Source organism: Heloderma suspectum, chromosome 5, assembly GCF_057233095.1.
Source record: "Heloderma suspectum isolate Gila_16-S chromosome 5, 16-S_ref, whole genome shotgun sequence".
Lineage (NCBI taxonomy): Eukaryota > Metazoa > Chordata > Lepidosauria > Squamata > Helodermatidae > Heloderma > Heloderma suspectum.
In genome coordinates this window covers 16,881,617-16,901,532 of record NC_139462.1, presented here as the reverse complement: position 1 = coordinate 16,901,532, position 19,916 = coordinate 16,881,617, and the positions used below count along the sequence as shown (strand labels likewise).

The 19,916-nt window shown below is 47.0% G+C and overlaps 1 protein-coding gene across 7 annotated transcripts in view; it reads left to right on the top strand.

The window, feature by feature from the left end:
* Nucleotides 1–19,916, top strand: part of CCNI (cyclin I) — a 71,065-nt gene that overhangs the window by 37,602 nt on the left and 13,547 nt on the right. For all 7 annotated transcript variants that reach the window (XR_014791950.1, XM_084855413.1, XM_084855414.1 and 4 more), the window contains one exon: nucleotides 17,308–17,442. Coding sequence is in view for 6 of the 7 variants with exons in the window: in XM_084855413.1 (XP_084711539.1) it covers nucleotides 17,308–17,442 (135 nt within the window). In the remaining variant the exon portion in view is untranslated. The remainder of the gene's footprint in view (nucleotides 1–17,307; nucleotides 17,443–19,916) is intronic.

Sequence of the window (19,916 nt, the reverse complement as noted above, 5' to 3'; positions counted from 1 at the left end):
CTGAATCCTGCGTGGTTTCGTATGTGCATGAGGTTGATCAGGTTGGGGTTGCAGCTGGCTGGCTGCCAAGCACAAAAAACGTGGGTGTGAATATCTTAACTCCCCGTGCAGAGCTTTCTTCAAAACCATGGAAACAGTTCTGTGAATGACTGTCGCATCTGTGGGACTCAGACAAGGTTTTCTTTAACATCAACGAATTGGGGCTGGGTTAGTGTGCAGAGTCACAGTGCGCCTTCGTGTCCATCATCAACATGTGATGGAGGAATTTATTTTAGCTAGCAGATGGTTTGATCTGAAGGTGAGACAGGCAGTGCCTTTTAACAGGATCCGCTTCATTTAGAGAGCTTTTGCTTGTCACAGAACTCTACCTGTTTGAAATAGAGCTCTGTGCCGCCTGTAGTGTCATTGCACTGCTCTACCAATCCATTTGCTCCAGTAGAAACATGTTCTATAATAGGGGAGGGGAGCTGAGTAGGAGTGGGGGGCTGGATGCCCCCAGTCATCCCTCCATGGGCCAGGTGACGTCAGGGGCCGTGACCACAGCCCATACATCACAGGTGCATGACCATGCCCCCTGATGTCATTGTTCCCTGAACACAAAGTGCCAGCTAGACCTCCAGCCGGCACTTCATGTCGGGCCTGCTTTGCCTTTGCCATGTCCTCCCTAATGGAGGAAGGCCTAGCAAGAGCAAAGCAGCCGAAACTGTAGCTGGAGCACGCCAGCCATGACCTCGACTGGGGCGGCTTTCCCTTTGCTGCACCTTCCTTGATGGGAGAAGGAGCAGAGCAGGCAAAGTTGCTTCTTGATGGGAGAAGGAGCAGAGCAGGCAAAGTTGCTTCTTGATGGGAGAAGGAGCAGAGCAGGCAAAGTTGCTTCTTGATGGGAGAAGGAGCAGAGCAGGCAAAGTTGCTTCTTGATGGGAGAAGGAGCAGAGCAGGCAAAGTTGCTTCTTGATGGGAGAAGGAGCAGAGCAGGCAAAGTTGCTTCTTGATGGGAGAAGGAGCAGAGCAGGCAAAGTTGCTTCTTGATGGGAGAAGGAGCAGAGCAGGCAAAGTCTCCCTCCCAGTTGGCACACTAAGGGGATTTCCCGTTAATCTCCAATCATTGATTGGAGATAACAAGGATTCCTCTCCCCACCGCCAGGGGGCTTCGGGAGGGGAACCCCCCTATTATAGGATCTCTAAGGTCTGACCAATAATCCCTCTAGCCCAGCACCTTCTTCTCTGAGGCTTGGTGCAGAAGTAACACTGCCAGTGTCTTAACCATGGTTAAGAAATCCAGAGCAGGCTTGCATGCTTCCTCCCCTTTCCCGCACAAATTACTCTCTACCTTTCCTTCCACTGTGAGAGTTAATCATGGTGTAGCATTAAGTCTGCACCAGCGCTCACCATTATGCACTTTAAGTAGAGTTTGAGGCTAGTTTGCTAACTCTGGTTAATGGCAACCATGGTTAGTGCCAGTACATGGTTAACACTGGCGAGGGGAGGAAGGAATTTGCAGAGGTGATGAGATGAGGGGGAGAGAGGGAGCATGAGAGGCCATTTCTGATCACTTGCTACTTAATCTGGCAGTGTTATCTCTGCAACAGGCATGTCCACAGCACTCCAGGGTGGGTCTTAGGCAGATAACTTTCTTAGCCCTCTACTACACAGGATCCTTTAGCTGGAGGTACAAGGCACTGAGCTTCATACCTGAGAGGTGCAATTCAAAGCCCTTCCCCCTAAAATCGCTCTGCACAAACAGTCTGACTGGAACTCTGACAACTCTGGATCAGAAACAGTTCCTGTTTAAGTCTAAGTTTGCTTCTTCTTACTGGTCAGCATCTGTGCTTGGAAGCAACTTGCATTTATTTTTAACACAGTGTTTCCAAGGGATGTGTTTCCAGTGGATTAGCAAGTTTTTTCCATTTTTGAAATTGCGCAGTCTGGCATTGATTCAGGCTTGATTCTTAGAAGCTGCAATTCTAGTAAATTGTTTTAACCTGATATGAAATGTAAAGGGTTTTTTTAAAAAAAATATTATTGTTTATAGCACATACTCTTATAAGCAGGGTGGAATTTTTGAGTGTATCTCGGGGGTGGGGGGGATTCAGCCAACTAGTCCCAAAGAAATAAAAATGCCAGATACATTGCAATAGAGAAATATATTTGTCCTATATAGTCTTTGAGTGTTTGACAATCCCAGGTTTATGACAGAGATATAAAATAGTTCTTTTTTAGGCCTGGTACACACACAAAATATATTACAAGGGACTGTGGACTTTCCTTTTGACATAAGTCATTTTGGCTTAGCCTTGGTTGTTGAGATTTTTTTCCAGTCGGAGCTCGGCCAGATCCCAATTAGGGCATGAATTAACATGATCTCTTCAGATAAGACATGATGTTAATTAACAGCCTGATTGCACTGGGGGTTTGCATCACTTTAACACAGGAGTGGGGAACCTCTTTCAGCCTGAATGGGCAGTGCTGAAGGCAAAGAGAGCGAGGCCAAAGGTAAAAGGGCCCAAATACCCCCAAACCCACCCTATTTTAGCTTAAGACTCTTACTGCCAGAAACTAAGTCTTAGGAGAGGCATTTCAGCGTTTTAGAATGGGAGAAAACTGCACAAAAGCTGGGAAGCCACTGAATGATTGGGGGAAAGGGGCGTGGCCATCTCAGGAACACCAAGGTAGCGACAGATGTGGTCTGTCTTGGTGAATCCTGTCCTATAGCTGTGATTTTCAGAACGGTTGATGGTAAAATACACTCCTTTATATTTGATTTTTATTATGGTTCCACCTTTTCATGTACATGGTGTCAAAGCCATCGTGCTCTTCCTGAGTACAAGATGTGCTGCTTTCAGATACATTGTGAAATGACAAGGCGCTTGTGTCATTGCCAAGCAGCGTGTGTTTGTTTTACTCTCTCATAATTGCTTTGCGACTTGTTCGGAATCAGGCTGCAAGGCAAGCAGCATCAGCTGTTCTAAAGGAGCTTCCAGAACCTCCCAATTCCCTTGGAGAAAGCCAAACAGGATCTCGCAAGCACACGAGGCCCTGTTTTAAGCTGCTGAGAGCCTCTCCTGTTCAGCTCAAGGCTGTAGCATTCAATTTCTCATACTGAAACTGCCATTTGATCAGTCTTGCAAATATAGCTATGAAAGCTGCCTGTTAGGTCATGTGTGGCACAGCAAAGCCCTGCGGGACAGAAAGAGCTAATCCTGATCAAGTTACTTCTCCTGCTTCATCGCCTCAAGCTGATTCTGACTCGCCATTGGCGACAAGGTGTGTGCTTTTTACAAGCCAGCATTAGGTACTGGAGAATGAATTGGGATGATTGGGAACCAGTGAGTCAGCCGCCTCCTCCGCTCTTGTATAGCTGCTCTGGAAGGCATTCTTGCACTGGCACAGGTCCTGGGCAGGTTTCCTGTGCTGGCATGATGCCGGCATGTGGGGATCACTGCTGCTGCTATTACACAAATTCCAGTCATTATGCTAGATTTCCTGATCCCATTGGTACAGACCAAAGGAGAATGGGCGGTAGGCAGGAGTGAGGGCCACCAAGGCAGCTGATAACTACAGTCCTTGTGATGCAAGAGAGTTGCAGGGGGCTCCAACAGTTCATTTCCAAAAGGGGGGGGGGTGTTAGTCCCAGACTTTAATACCGTAGAAAAAAGTGGGAGAGTTCAGCTGCTAAGGATACCTCTTTCTTTGCCTTAGCTGTGCTCATTTAGTACATGCCTAAAAATGTTACGGGTTTTCTCTTGGTCACTACCACAGGATGTAGTGAAGGCCACCAGTTTGGATGGCTTTACAAGGGGGTTGGACAAATTCCTGGAGGAGAAGTCTTTGAATGGCTACTAGGCTTGAGGGCTATGTGCTACCTCCAGTACCAGAGGCAGTAAGCCTATGTACACCAATTACTGGGGAACATGGGTGGGAGGGTGCTGTTGCACTCCTGTCCTGCTTGAGGGTTTCCCATTGGCAGCTGGTTGGCTGCTGTGTGAACAGAATGCTGGACTAGATAGACCCTTGGTCTGATCCAGCGTGGCTCTTCTGATGTTCTTAGAGAGCAAGATGGGAGACTTAAGGGAAGAGGTAGTTCTGTTCGTCCTCTGGGCCCAGACCATGTACAGCAGGGATGGGCAAACCCCCAAGGGCTGCATTCCACGATGGCCGGTGGATCGGGGGCCAATGTGCATTCGCACCCCCTCCCCCACCCCATCTCCGCACACAGGGGTGGAGAGGTTTCAGGCTGCCCTCCCTGCATGCTGAGGGCACTTTGCACATCATTGTCCCCCTGCTGGGTGTGGAGAGGCGCACAATTTAGATGGAGTAGGCAGCACACTGTGCTGTCATCCCCATTTAAACCATGCTTCTGTCAGCCCACCAGACAGCTGTGTGGTGGGCTATTTGGAGTCCAATTGTGCTGGAGAAGGGGGCTCACGGGGTGACCCTTCTTGCACACCCTTCTTCCCCAGCACAATGGCACACCTGATTGGCCACCAAACCAGTGGAGGCTGGTGGTTCCGATGTCAGTGGGGCAGCAAATCCGCTCCGGGTTTCAGTCAGAGCTCTGAAGGAGCTGTCCAAGGTGCTTACGCTTATGTACCTTGAAGAGCTCCTTTAGAGCTCTGACTGAAACCCGGAGTGGATTCTCTGCCCCACTGACATCGGAGCCACCAGCCTCCAAACAGTGGGAGCAGAGTCATCCAAGTGCGCCCTCATCCCCCACACAGTCATGGGGGCAGCGGGGTAGAAATTTGGGAGGCAGCAGTGGCAGTGGGCGCTTACAGAGGAGGCCTCCGAGGTCAGTGGCTAGCCCACATGCGATGCAAGCCTTTGTAGGCAGGGCTGAGTGTACTCTGTATTTTTTGTTTTAATTAAAATTCTGAATCCAGGAAATCCAGATCTTACACCAAGAAAAACTAAATTGTGAACCACCCAGAGAGCTTCAGCTATTGGGCGGTATAGAAATATAATTAATTAATTTTTAGAACTGTATAAATTAAGCAGATCAAGTCATAATATATTAATTTCTCTGTTCTAGTGTAATTCTGCATTACCATTTTACATAGTTTGTTTTGCTTGTCATTGGGAGGAACAAGGAATGGCACAGAGCACAGAAGCCCCACCTGCCAATCAAAGGATATCTTTTTTCATCCTCCTTTCTGGCTTCTGAGATTTTGGCAGGGGTTACCTATACATTTTCAAAACATTTAGTGGCCCTAAGGGCTAGAAAGGTTTTTTAAAAAAATGTACGTTCACATTCCCAGGAAGCTGAACTCTGTGTCCAGCAGGGCCGGCCCTACCATTAGGCAGAGCGAGTCAGTTGCTTCAGGCAGCAGATGCTGGGAGGTGGCAGGAAAGTGTCGGAGGAGAGAATTGTGGGCCCCATGGCTAGCCCTGCGCCCTCTAGGCTAGCCAGCTGCCTTCAGATCCACTGGAGGAAGATACTCCATTCCCAGTATTGACGTAAGATTCATCTGCTAGCTAAGTTGGCTTTTGTATGTGGAATGGGAGTGGGCGCCTTCTTGTTCTTTGCTTCAGGCAGCAAAATGTCTCAGGCCAGCCCTGGTGTCTAATACCACATTCTGCACTGCTTCTGTGTTCCCATGGAGTTACAGAATTCACATTGTAGATCAAAACCAACATTACGCTGTCATTATAAACTGACTCAGAAGTGTGCTTAACGGATATGAACAATGTTGCATAATGCAATAGCGCGGCATGGCACACAGTTGGGTGGAGAGGAGGAGAACTGGGGACTTTTCACCCATATGCTAACCTGAAAGCCTTTTGACCTCCATTGAATCATCTACGTCAGCATCAACCCGACCTCTGCTGAGGGCCAGAATTGGTCTCTCTCTGTTAGTGCATTTGGAAAGTAAAAAAGGGTTTTCAAAGCCTTGCTTCTGGATCCCTGCCTCCAATGCAAGTTTTTTTTCAAGCTAATCCTGTAAAGGCAAAACTGAAGTACTTTGGCCACATCATGAGAAGACAGGATACCCTGGAGAAGATGCTGATGCTAGGGAAAGTGGAAGGCAAAAGGAAGAGGGGCCGACCAAGGGCAAGGTGGATGGATGATATTCTGGAGGTGACGGACTTGACCTTGGGGGAGCTGGGGGTGGCGACGGCCGACAGGAAGCTTTGGCGTGGGCTGGTCCATGAAGTCACGAAGAGTCGGAAGCGACTGATGGAATAAACAACAACAACAATCCTTTAAGCAGCTTGAAAACCTTTTAAGGCCCCAGCAGACTGCACAAACCTGATTATAATTTTATGTATGTCTTGGTATCCTTGCTGAGGGGGAAATTCTGCCCTTCTATAAACTAGCAACACCTTTAGGTCTCTCTCTCACCTGGATGACCACATCAGTGTTATGTATTATTACAAATCCATCGCCTTCATTGATTTTTGCGTGTGGTGCAGGATCCTGGTGCAGAATGGTTTCCCTTCCTTTGTTTCCCCCAAATGAAAGTTGGGAGGTTGCACACCCTGAATTGAAAGACAAAATTAGTGTCTTCATTTATGTGATTTCTAAAAAGAGAGCAAAGTCTGATGTGAACATGGGATACTTTCTTCAAGAAAAGACTGGGTATGATCATATGGGTCTTTTTGTTTTGTTTTGTTCTTTCTCTGTCTTAGGCAACAGCAAACAAAATGTAAAGTTCAAAAAATGCATTGTCTGCACTGCCTTTTTCCAGAGAGACTATATGGGAACCTGGTGGATGTACAACTCCTGTGGTCCATGTATCATCCGGTCTTCAGCCTTTGCTAGATTTTTCTGCCTCTCCAAATTGCATTGGAATTGCAGGCCGTGTATTCTTCACACCCCAGTATAAAGGATCAACGGCTTGTGCTTCTCCTGCTCCACCTTGTACTTCCTAGAAAATTCTTTCTCTTTGCCTCTTAGACGGGGCGGAGGGAACATGTGGCCCTCCAGATGTTGTTGGATTGTGTTACAGACCGGGAGGAGAAAGGCTTTTCCTTACTGATGGCCCCTTCTTTGCAAAGATCCCCCCCCCCCCGAATTACTGATAGGCTGCCACCAGTCAGCCTAATGCACCCTAGTCTGTCCAGCTGCTTGGGGAGTTTTTGATCCCTATTGCCAAGGACCCCTCGCTTCAGCCCAGGCCTTGGGGAAAAAAATCAAAAGAAAGGTGCTTCGGATTTTCTTGCCTAGAAACAGAGAACTCAGCAAAACCTTGTGAGAATCATAAGAACACAAGCGGTAGCCACTTTTAAAATAAAGTAGCCAAATATTTTAAAAGGCATGGGGAGGGGGGAGACAAGGGAAGGCAACAATCTCTCACAGAGAGAGAGAGAGAGAGAGAGAGAGAGAATGCCAAATGCCAAATAAATCAAAAAGTCTATATAACTTAGGGTACAATCCTACGGGGATAGTCTGCCTCCTCCGAACTCGGAGGCAACCGACTATCCAATGCGGGGTGGGCAGAGCGCAGAGGGGATCTTCCTCTCCGAGCTCTGGCCACCCTGCATTTGCAGCTAGACAGCCGATGTCTAGCCAGGGCGGCTCGGAGTGGGGTGGGGAAGGCCGGACGGTGCATAGGAAGCGTTGTAACAGTGCTTCCACCGTCCCTGCCCCCAGGAATGCTGCCTTTCCACCCACTCTGCGTTGTTCTTATAAGCACGGAGCCAAGGATGAACTGCACCGCCTATGAGGGGGTGGGGAGGCGGTTTTCTGGGAACCGACCTCAGAGTGCAGGCTCCAAGGTCAGTTCCGGAAAAGCAAAAAATCCTATGGCCTTCTAGCCGCTGTCTAGCGGCCATAGGATTGCACCCTTAGCTAGTTACATGTTACCTTCTTGAGTAGAGTTTTGGGTTCCAGATTACATGCAGAGTTCATTTCAGAGAGGATGGTCTGAGAGCATCTTGGCCTCTGATTAGTTGTGATTAGGAAGGCTCATATGGAGTGAGCAACCTCTTAATTTTATGGGACTCTTGAGTTCAGTAAAAGCTGTCTCCTTAGCAGAGATTGCCTCTTCTTTTGTCCATTCATGCGATACCCTCGATTTCTGGTGTCAGTGGGTTAGCTAGCAAATCAGAGGATTACTTAGTGGCTGGACTCACCTTCCTAACAACCATAAACTGGAATGAAGGAGCTGGCCAGTTCTGTCTGGACAAAGCGTTGTGGAAAAGTACTTAAGTTTTGGATGTGTATCGAGAAAGAAAGATAAGCCTGTTTAGACATCCCAGCTTGGTGCCAGTTTACCGGACACTCTAAGTGGGGCCTGTTCAGCTACATAAGAAATATTGGTTTGACTGCTTGTTTCATTGGCCCTAGCCAGCATAGGCGATGGTGAAGGATGATGGGAGTTGCAGTTCAACAACAACTGGAGGGCCACATGTAACCTATCCCTGCTCTAAAGTAAAGCCAGGAATACTAGAAACTGTCATACAGTCACGTGAAGCTGCTTTAAACCAAGTCAAATGACTGGTCCGTCTAGTATTATAATCTGACTGGTAGCAGGTCTCCCGGTTCTACAGCAGGGCTCTTCCCCAACTCTTCAAGTGGAGTTGCCCTCCATGTGAGGTATGTGGTCTACCACTGAGCTGTGGCCCTTCCCACATAGATGTGCTCCAAGGATTCTTCCAGACAGACAGGTTTGTTGGGTGTCAGGTATTTGGCACATCTTACTCCCATCAGCCACATGGGAACTGGGGGCACCGTACTGATCCTCACACTGATTGCTGCTAATCCAAATGACAGGCTCAGCAAGATCCATGTGGATGGTGCAGTCCAAAGCAGGGTCTGTAGTACAAACCACTTGTGCTGGTGGTGCATCTCCGTTTAGGTTCCTTCCCACTTCCCAGAAAAAACAGGTCAGGGAAAGCTGCTGTCTGGGCTCAGGGAAAGCTGCAAGCCAGTTGTTTATAGCTGTAGCTTTTCCCCTTGCCCTGCTAGTCCTTTTCTCCGTGCATCTGGCCAGACAAGACATCAGTCAAGATGTGTGCCAACACTGGCGTCCCAAATGTTCACATTAATTATTAAGCATGCTTGCAGGAACATATCTGCCTCTGGCCTGGACTAAAATCGGTACTTAGGACAGGGTGTACTGACCATTCTTCACCACTGCAAAATGTGAGATTGCACGGACATTGCTATCTCATGGCTTGTGATGGTGTGCAGTTGTCAGTACACCTTGTTCTAGGCACTTCCTTCAGATCAAGCCAGAAGCTGAATATTTTCAGGAGTGGCGGGGTGTGTATACACCCTTCTGCTGTTGTTGTTTGATATTTCTTTGCCTCGATCTGTGTGCTATGTACTGGGCAGAGTACACTGTATAAGAACCCTTTCCCTGGCCCCAGGAGCTCTCAATGCCAGAATCCACAGAGCTGTTCAACTAGTTCTGCTTGCCCAAGGGGGCTTTGGGCTCAGATTTCTCAAACCGCCGCCACCTCATGCTGCATGGAAAACCACTTTTGGAACGGAGAAGAATTTTGAAAACAGACTGGGGCAGCCTTCCCCAACCTTGTGCCCTCCAGATATGTCAGACTACAATTCCCAGAATCCTGGCTGGGGGATTCTGGGAGTTGTAGTCCAACACATCTGGAGGGCATCAGGTTAGGGAAGGCTGGTCTGGGCTGTGGCAGGGTGGGGTGTCTACTGTTGCAAGGGGGGAATCCCGTGCACAAAAGTTCATGCACACCTAAAGTAGCTCTTTGGATCCCGACCGGAGTGAGGAAAGGAGGAGAACACTTGTGTGTGGGTCTGTAGTTGGGATGGGCTTAGAATGGTTTGATGAAGAAGGTCTACAAAGGTGGGGGGGGCTGTTTCTGGTTGTTTTTGGGTGAAGTCTTTCACTGTTTGTTTTATTACATTTATATCCTACCTTTCTTGCACCATGGAACTCAAGGTGGCTACATGTGGTTCCCAGGTGTCTCCCCTCCAAGCTATGACCAGACCCAAACCTGCTTAGCTTCAGCAAGGTGGCTGGCTCACGTGCCTTCAGACTATGCCCTGGAAAAGGGGTATAGAAATGCTTTAATAAATAAAATAAGTAGCAACAATGGGAGTGTCCCCTTGTAGAAAAGGGGAGCGGCGTTTATAGAGCATTCAGATTGCGCACGGGTTCTATTCCCTGTTCAGCCGTGAAGCTAACCAGGCTGGCCTACGGCGGGTCATTTTCTCACAGCTGGAATTATGACAGGCCTGTGCTTTAACTGCCAGTCTGCTCCAATTGCATAGAAAGCAAGTTGGCAGCGAGGGAACCCAATTTGAAAGAGCAAAGGGAGTGTTGCGTATGTGTGAGTTATCTTTGTGGAGCCTTCCTCTCCTGCCCACCACAGCTTACCTCTCAGCAGTTTGTTCTGCTAGGCCAGTGGTCCCCAACCTTTTCCGTTGGTGGGCACATTTGGAATTTTGAGAGGGTGTTGTGGGTGCTCTCACAAAATGGCTGCTGTGGGCGAGCTTGCTCATTCATTAAAATGACTGCCATATTGGACATGATTGGTCATAAAACACCCATTTCCCAGAAGGCAAACTGGCTAAAAGAAAAATAACTTGGCCAAGAACCTAAGCACAAGGAGATATGTGGGCTGAGTTCCAAAACACAAAACCACTCTGATGAACCCAGATGAGCAAAGGGCTGGATGTGCCTGATCTTGGAAACTAAGCAGGGTCAGCTGCTTGGATGGGAGACCACCTGGGAATCAGGCTTCCTGCATTGAGCAGGAGGTTGGACTCAATGGTCTTGCAGTCAGTCCCCTTCCAACCCTATGACTCTATGACTTCTGTGGCACTGGACGGCAGCTACTTGCTTTGCAGCGTGCCACTGTCCTAGTTAAAAAAACATTGTTTCATTTTTAAAAGTCTCAAGAAATTAAACAAAATCAGGAGGGGCCGAGAAAGGTGCCCATGGGCATTATGTTGGGGACCTCAATGTTAGGGACTTCCAGGAGTTGAGTGTTTAAGATAGTACTCTTTAAACTGGACACACCCAAAACAATTGTTTCCTAAAACAATTTAAGCCCTACATTGGAGCCCTTCTGCTGCTTCCTTCTTCTCCCATTGCAAGCAGTGTTTTGTCCTGCTCCAGGGATCCCGAAAGCTCTGGTCATGGATGGTTAAGGCAAACACATTTGACTGGCATCTCACTGCTCCAGCTAACACTCTGGTTCAGCAGGTTTCAAAAATCACCTAAGGGGAAGTGGTTCTCTGCAATGCCAGGCAGCTGAATATAAATATTTCAGAAGGCCTAGTCTTCGGGTACAACAAGCATTTTTAACAGCAGCGGCAGCAACTGCTGTATTTAGGCCTGAAATTCTGCTCCTGTCCCAGGGGCATATAATTTCAGGACGTGAGGCGGGATGCGGGGGAAGGTTTCTTAGGACAGAAATTTTCCACACCGCTCATGGTCAAAACCCCATAAATAAACCCCATTTATTTAACGTACACAAAACCAGTATGGCTTGTATCAGAGAGGGCCCTACTCCCGGGTCAGAGTACAGGCAGGGCAGTTGCATTCCCATACTGGGTGGCCTGATTTCCTTCAGTCTGGCCAGACTCAACCTTGGCCATCAAGTCTGTGATGTGCTTCTAGTCCCAAGGGGTCCAAAACCCCACAGGGAGCACACGTAGATGGTCCCAGCCCCTACTGGGATTCTCTTTCCCATTCATTTCTTGGATGCCTTCCCTAATTCTTATTCTCTCTGACCCTGTCTCTCTCTCTCTCTCGCACACACACACACGCACGCGTGCACATGCACACGCACACACCCCTTGGATATCTTGCTTAACAGAGGAATTTTCTCTTGGAGTATTAACCGTGCAAATGAGAATTAGAGCTATTTATATATTGTTACAATTATTGTTATTGTTAAGGCTGAGCGCTTAAGAATCGATGCTTTCGAACTGTGGTGCTGGAGAAGACTCTTATGAGTCCCCTGGACTGCAAGGAGGTCAAATCAGTCCATCCTAAAGGAAATCAACCCTGACTGCTCATTGGAAGGACAGATACTGAAGCTGAAGCTCAAATATTTTCGCCACCCTATGCAAAGAGAAAACTCCCTGGAAAAGACCCTGACACTGGGAAAGACTGAAGGCAAAAGGAGAAGGGGACGGCAGAGGATGAGATGGCTAGATAGCATCACGGATGCAATGAATATGAACCTGAGCACACTCCGGGAGAGAGCGCAGGACAGGAAGGCCTGGCGTGCTATGGCCCATGGGGTCACGAAGAGTCAGACACAGCTGAACGACTGAACAACAACAACAGTGCCTTTATTTCACCATGGAACTTAAGACAGCATACATAATGCTTCTAGGCAGTCTCCCGAAGAGGCACTGACGCATCCCAGACCGGCTTTGCTTCAGCAAGGTTGCTGCATCATGTGTCTTCAGTCCATGCCCTGGAACTTGCGTATACAGACAACTTTTCCTAGGGAAAAGTACACACATCATAGGAGCACTATCCCATGCATTGAATGCACACATCTATATTTCGCCATGGGTACTGATGATACTCAACATTTATATACTGGTTTCTTGAGTGTTCCAAGCCCTTCGATCATCTTTAAAACAGGCCTCTAAGGTTGGTCAGTATTATTTTCCCCAGGCTGGGGATAATGTCTTACCTAAAGCTACCTGACCTGGTGGCAGAGGTGACATTTGCACCTGCAGCTTCCTGGTTCATTCAGGCTCAGTCTTTTAGCTGGTGTGCTGCACTAGCTCTCATGTACATGGGGAAATGTACTACAGACACAGAGAAATTGTCATGTTTTGATGTGGCCTTTCAGGGTTTTGTGGAAAATCTAGGTCTCCGCATCCTTGAGATCCAGGGATGTAAGCCTTGCCTAAATGTGACCCATGCGCACTGCATTTGAGTGGGAAAACTATAGCTGAGTTAGCATTCTTGGACATATATGAAGTATTGCTAAATAGTTCTAAGCATTTCACGAAGCAACACATTTAAACTGTAGGGGAAGATTTATGCTTGGGTCTGGGTTGGGAAGATGGGAGCCCTCTATATTTAATGAAGTATTAGACTATGTTTAAGGAAGTGCCAGGGGTTTATGGGTTAACATTGCTTGCTGTGGCAGATCTCGCTGGTTTTCAGTTTGAGCATAACGAACTGTAGATGGCCCAGAACCAAGGCAATTGGTGCTTAACCCTTCTAGGAGCCAAAAGACATAACCAGCTGTTCAAAGCTTTGCAGAATTCACAAAACCATAATATGTGTAGTTAGGTTGAGGCAGGGACACGACAGCTGCTCCCTCTCTGGCCACCTTCTTCATGTCCTAAAAGGTAACCTGTATAATACCTTGACATGAAAAGGGTATTTTTATTCTTATTATTAGTCATTGTTTGGAATGCAAATGGTAATGGGTGAAATAGAGATCTTCGGTCACGAAGGGGCAATTCTATGTACTTTTAGACAGAAAAACATTCTACAACTGGGGCATACTGGAAGTTGTAGAACGTTTTTCTGGCTAAACATGCATGCGATTGTGCCCTAAAGTCGTATGTCCCCCACCATGCTTCTAGAGCTCATTGAGTGGAAGCAAATATTCTTGATATTAGTAAGAGTGACTTTTTATGTAATGCTTTTATGTAATTTGGAATTCCAGATATTTAAAACTCTAGAAGTCTGTTATTTATACTGCTTATCAGTCTGCAGTGACTGGAAAATATTTATCCTTGTAACTCATCTTGCCTTTTGATACAGCTGAAAAAGAAGTTAGCTTTCCTGTTTTCTTTTCTTTCTTTTTTTAATATTTTTTCCTGAGAGAAGTTGTTGTTGTTGTTGTTTTGGCATAACTCAGATGTTTCTATATTTCTGCACACTTCATTGCCAACCAAACTTGGTCTAAAATGATTGGGGAACGGACGGACAGAAAACCGGGGAGTTGGAGTTGGTGGTAGAGGGAACGGACTGAAGTGGCTGGGATCCTAAACAGCAGCACCTCCCACTGTAGATCCCACCTTGAGAAATTTGATAAGCTTCCCAAAAACACAGTTTGGAAACCACTCCTCTCTGCTGTGGGGGCTCTTTCCTCTCCCTCTCTATCTCCCCCCAACGTAGTCAGTTGGATGGCAGGATTGCATGGCCCTACCTCAACTAACAGTTACCTGCCCCTAAGAAATCTGGCCATCCAAAAATACTGAGGTTTTAATGGATAGTTAAGGTGGTGATGAAGAATATATACCGTATTATCTGTAAGGTCATTCCTTTTCATCACAGTAGCAATACCTTTGTCCCCTATTATTATGGAATTTGCTCACAGTATCATGTGCTTTATAGCTCTGACCTTGGTTGAGGAAGCTGCTGTGGTTTTTTCTGCGGCTGCTCTGTGTAATCCCCACTTGGATTTCCCCTCCTGAGGTTGTAGCAGTGTCTACTGCCTCAAAAGGGGAACTCCACAATATCCTATATTCCCTGAGACATTCTCCTAGGGACCATAATTGATGTGTTCCAAAAGTCGTATGCCCTGCCAGGCTGCTGTCGGCAGGGCAGGAGGAACAACAGAGGCAATTTTGCCTCCTGTTTCTCCTCCCCAGAATTTAAAAAACAGGTAGACCGGCCCCTGAGCCTGTCTAGTTCACTTACTGGCGGAGGGTGGCGATGGGTGGGTGTTCCCACCTACCCACTGGAACACCTGCTTTTCGACCTCTATGAGCTGTTGCAACTTCGGAAAGCAGCTGCTGCAATTCTTCCAATGGCGGATTCCCCCTCCCGAGGTTGTAGCAGTGTCTATGGCCCTGGGAGGGGAAGTCCAAAATATTCTGTGGCCCCTGGGATGCTCTCAAGGGACCATTCAGTTGCCCCCTATTTGTAGTAACTTAGTTACAAAACCTGGACTTCTTTCCATGTGGCAGGTCATAAGGCAATAATAAACTGGATTAACTGGTGGTTTTCATTAGGGACAATAATAGAATTGCTCCCGTTAAGGCACAGTGAATTCAGGGTTGAGCAAACACATTGTTTGGTTTGGTTTGGAATCCGCAAAACCAAGTTTTGGAAATCAGCTGAGTAGAAACTATTGAGGCATCCAGTTTAAGGGCCTGAAGTAATGAAAGGTGGAAACGAAGCCATACCTGGTTTAGAGGAGACTACAGGAAATTGGGAATCTTTCCAAAGGGCATCTTGTACTCGGACAAGGAGTTCTTAAGAGCTTTGCCAAGGAATTACTTTAGTAGCAATAATAGTTGTTCTTTCAAATAAAAGCCCAGCCATATAAATTACCTGCTGCTTATTGTAGTTTCCATGGTACACCTGAAGTTGGTCCAAGCCCTAATGGTTGTTTTTAGTTCTGGGCAGCCAGATTTCTTCTCAGCCTGACTCGAAAGAAAAGGTCTCCAGTTACCCCAGATAAATAGCAATAATGGAAGCTTTTAAGATAAATTAAAACGACTCGGGGGTCATGGCCTAGCCGTCAGATGGGATTTATGGAAAAGCAGGTTGACTGTTTGGGGCCTCTTCAGGCATTCTGTGGTTTTTGCACGAATACTGTTCCTTTAAAAAACTAGCTGGTAGACTAAACTCCTCTGTCTGAAATGGGCTTACTTGAAAGCAAATGTTGTTGTATTTCAGTGGAACCTTCGTTGGAATATTTTGGGAAAGTGCTATATAAATACCATGGGCATGATCCAACAAAGCACATTAAAGTCCATTGAATTCAGTGGAAGAATTATGTGGCTGCTTAACATCCCCTCAATTGAAATAAACGGGGCTTAAAAGATCTAGTCTTTTCCTGGGCCGTGTCCATTGTGGTAGGAGTTACAATTGTATGTGCTTGTCAGTAATGACACATGTTTAGTGTATGTCGCCCCCCCCCCCCCATAACAGAAGGTGTACCCTCCCTCATTGAAAGCTCATGGTTTAGGGCTACATCAAACTTGCAGAATTCATACACCAAAAGTACATCTCTTTAGCAAGCAATAAACATGCAACCTCTGTATAGATTATCATGTGTGATGCTTGTATGTGCATGTATCTCACTGCATTCTCACATGCTGGGAAGCCAAGATTGGCTGCACCTTCCCACCATATGCAGACTTAGTGAAATATGTGGCGGTTGGAACTTCTGAGGACTTAGTGGAGAGACTAAAGTCTGTGTGCTCGGGCAGCCATTTCTGGGCTAGGGTCATTTCCTCCGAGAAATGCCCAGAAATTTAGAAGTAGAGCAGCAGTTGGAACATCCGAAGACTGCTGGGTGGGCAGGGGGGAGATAGCTTCTATACACTGTCGCCCCTCCATAGTAACTCTTGTCTATTTGATTATATTTTAAATATTTTGTGTGTGTGTGTATGTATTTTATTTCTATACCCACCCAGTAGCCAAAGCTAGTTCACAAATATTAAAAAACATAAGAACTTTAACATACAAAATTTAAAAACAATTTGAACAGCTAAAAATAGTTACAATGAGATACTGGGACCTGATAAACCACTGACATTAAAAGCCTGCATCATGTGCTGACAAGTGCCTGGGAATAGAGGACAGTCTTAATCTGGCACCAAAAAGGTGACAGTGTTGGCACCAGGTGGGCTCTCAGTGGGGAGATCATTCCTCAGTTGGGGGACTACCGCTGAGAAGTCCCTCTCCCTTGTTGCCATTGTAAGGCTCCTCTACATTTAGTAGGCAGGATTTGCAAGCACAAATGAATGAATGAAAGCACAGGGATGTGTGAATTGTCTTGCCAGAATCTCCACATTGGTTGCATGCCAGTTCTTGCATGGAAGTGCTTTCCATGTAGGAATACTGTAATATCTTTTCTGGGTGCCGCCACCCACAATGGTGCGAAGAGTGGTTCACAGGGAAAGAGCCTTTTCTGTAGCGGAATGCCCTTCACAGGGAAATCTGCCCAGAGCTTTCTTTGTATACATTTAGACGTCAAACGAAGACTTGCCTCTTCAAGCAGGCATTTAATCTTCAATCTGTTGCTCTGATTAGTTTTACTGCTGTCTCCTTGTATAGTGTTGTATTATTTTAATACTTCTATTGTTGTAATTTTGTGTGTGGCTATTTTGTCGTTGTTTTGGTTTTATCGTTGTAAACGGCATTCGCCAGCTGGGTGCCATGCAAATCCAAAAGATCAGTCAATACATGTTCGAAGTATTGTGCTACCACAAAACTCCCGAACACCAGTCTTCCCCAACCTGGGGCCTTCCAGATGTGTTGGACTACAATTCCCAGCAGGTGGCTGGGGCTGGTGGGAGTTATAGTCCAACACATCTGGAGGGCAATAGATTGGGAAAGGCTGGTGATTGGTGGTGTTTCCTCCTGCATGTGTGTTTGAAGCTACTTGGCATTCTCACTGGGGTTTTTGTGTTTGTTTCTTCTTTCAATTTTTCCTCCACAGGATATAGGCATTTCTCCAACCCAGCGAGATGAAGTGATTCAGTGGCTGGCCAAACTCAAGTGCCAGTTCCACCTTTACCCAGAAACGCTCGCCCTGGCTGTCAGTCTCTTGGACAGGTTTTTAGCTGCAGTGAAGGTAAATATTTGACCGCCGGGAGCTTGGGAAAAATTAATAGGCCCAACTCAACTGCTTTCACAAAGTCACTCACTTCTCCCTTATCCCTGGATTTGGCCCCTGCCTCTTCTCACCCAGGCTCTGTCTTCTGCCACTCACATGAAACCTTGATTTCACCCCTAGTCCTCTGTGGAGATAACCGGGAGACCTCCACAACATCTCCATGGGTGCCAAATAGCATGCAGTTCTTGGATGTACTGAAGGATGAATGCACCTGAGACCCATGGATGTAGGCCAGATTCTAGAGCAGGGCTTTCCAGCATGGTGCCTGCAGGTGCCATAGCACCCATGGGCGCTTCCAGTGGCACCCACAAAGCTCTCCACTCCCTGTTCCTTTAAAAAAAAAAAAAAAACACCTTGGGAAAATGTGAGTGCAGTGTTCTTTCTGTCCACTCTACCTCTTTGCCTTCCTATTTCCCCCAGCCTCGCTATTTCCCCCTCACTGTTTCTCCCCCTCCTAGCCTCTATCCTTGCTCTTTCTCTACCCCTTTGCCTTGCAGTTTCCCCCTTCCTCCCAGCCTCTATCTTTGCTGTTTCTCTCCCCACCTCTTTACTTTGCTGTTTCTCTCCCCTCTCAGCCCCTAGTCTCACTATTTCTCTCCCCTCCACCACCTCTTTAGTTCACTTTTGATGAGCCAAGCCCCCAAGGTGGCCATTATATGACTAGCCACATCATCCGTGGGAGCCATTTTGTGGTGGGGCCCAGAGCACTTTCTCAAATTCCCAAATGTGCCCACAGGTCCAAAAAGGTTGGGGACCCCTGTTCTTGGGGATAGCTACTACTAGTTGCACTCACCTGATCTGGGATGTGTTGTTGACCCAGCTTCTAGTCCCTGCTCAGGCATGAAGCTCTCTGGGTGACTTTGGACCACTCACTGACTCTCAGCCTAACCTAGCTCACAGGGTTTTTGTGAGGATAAAATGGAGAGGAGGAGGGGGGTCATGTATGCTGCTTTGGGCTCCTTGAAGGAAAGGTGGGATATAAATGTAAGGAATAAATATTAGAACAATGCATCCCCACGTGGATGTGTGGGACATCCAGGCAAGACATGGTGGGTCAGGGGGGCATTCTTGATCCACTTCATGTTTATTTACAGGATCAGGGAGTGGTATTGTTCATTTGTCCCTCTTGCCTTCACCTGTAGTGTTTTCTCAACCTCAGGAGATGCACTTTGAGAAACACTGGATTAATGTTAGGAGCATAAGAGGCATTTTTATTATTGCTGCTTTGGTTTTTACACGTAAAGTTAAATTTTATATTCCAGGTGATACTCATTTTGATCAAATGATATGTAATGGAGTTTTCCCACTCTGCACTACCACAGTAGCCCATTGTTTAGAATAGGATACTGAGACAATTTGGCTATTTTGGTTTCCATTTTCAGTAATGGGTTGAATTTGTTTTCAAAGGAATGATGTCCACCTAGGAAAACACATTCTCTGCCTCTTTAAAAGCCAGTGACATTCTTGCCGAGTGTCCTCTGCTGACCTTGCTTGAATGTTGAAATGATTGGAAGAGAGAGGATAATTCATTCGTTGCATTGCTAGGATTTTTTAAAAAAGCATCCAAGTAGCAATCTGCGGCTGCAATCCTACGCCTGCTTTCCTGGGAGTAAGCCCCATTGAACACAGTGGGACATACCATGGAGAAAACAAGCATAGCATTGTGCTGTTAAGGGAACTTTACTTTTTCCTGGGGTGAAAGGAATGACTCTTATGTTCTTACTGAAAGGGGGTTAGACAAATTCCTGGAGGAGAAAGCTATCAGTGGCTACTAGGCTTGATGGCTATGTGCTACCTCCAGTACCAGAGGCAGTGAGCCTGTGGACACCAGTTGCTGGGGAACATGGGTGGGAGGGTGCTGTTGCACTCGTGTCCTGCTTGTGGGTTCCTGGTCGACAGCTGGTTGGCCGAACAGAATGCTGGACTGGATGGACCCTTGGTCTGATCCAGCAGAGCTCTTCTTATGTTCTTATGCCTCTTAAACCGGTGGGTTGGATCCAGGATCTGCCTTCCATGGGAGGAAGGCATCCACTCATGGAAGTTCTCCATCTGATTTTTGGAGAGTCCGTCTCCCCTACACATACCGCATTCAGCCAGGTCCCCAACTCTCTGTGTGGCATTTTCAGGAGCTGGAGGGGCTGCTGTGGGAAGGGTGGGTGAGTCCCCTCCATCACTACAGTTGCTCCAGCTTAAATCTGGATCCAACCCTATATAAATTGGGTAAAATTTATAAAAGAGCCTAAGCACATGTAACATTGTAGACAAGCATCAGGGACCATTCAAAGGGAAGTTCTGAATATCACCTACATAAGAACATAAGAAGAGCCCTGCTGGATCAGGCCAAGGGTCCATCTCGTCCAGCATTCTGTTCACATGGTGGCGAACCAGCAGCCTGTGGGAAGCCCACAAGCAGGACACGAGTGCAACAGCAC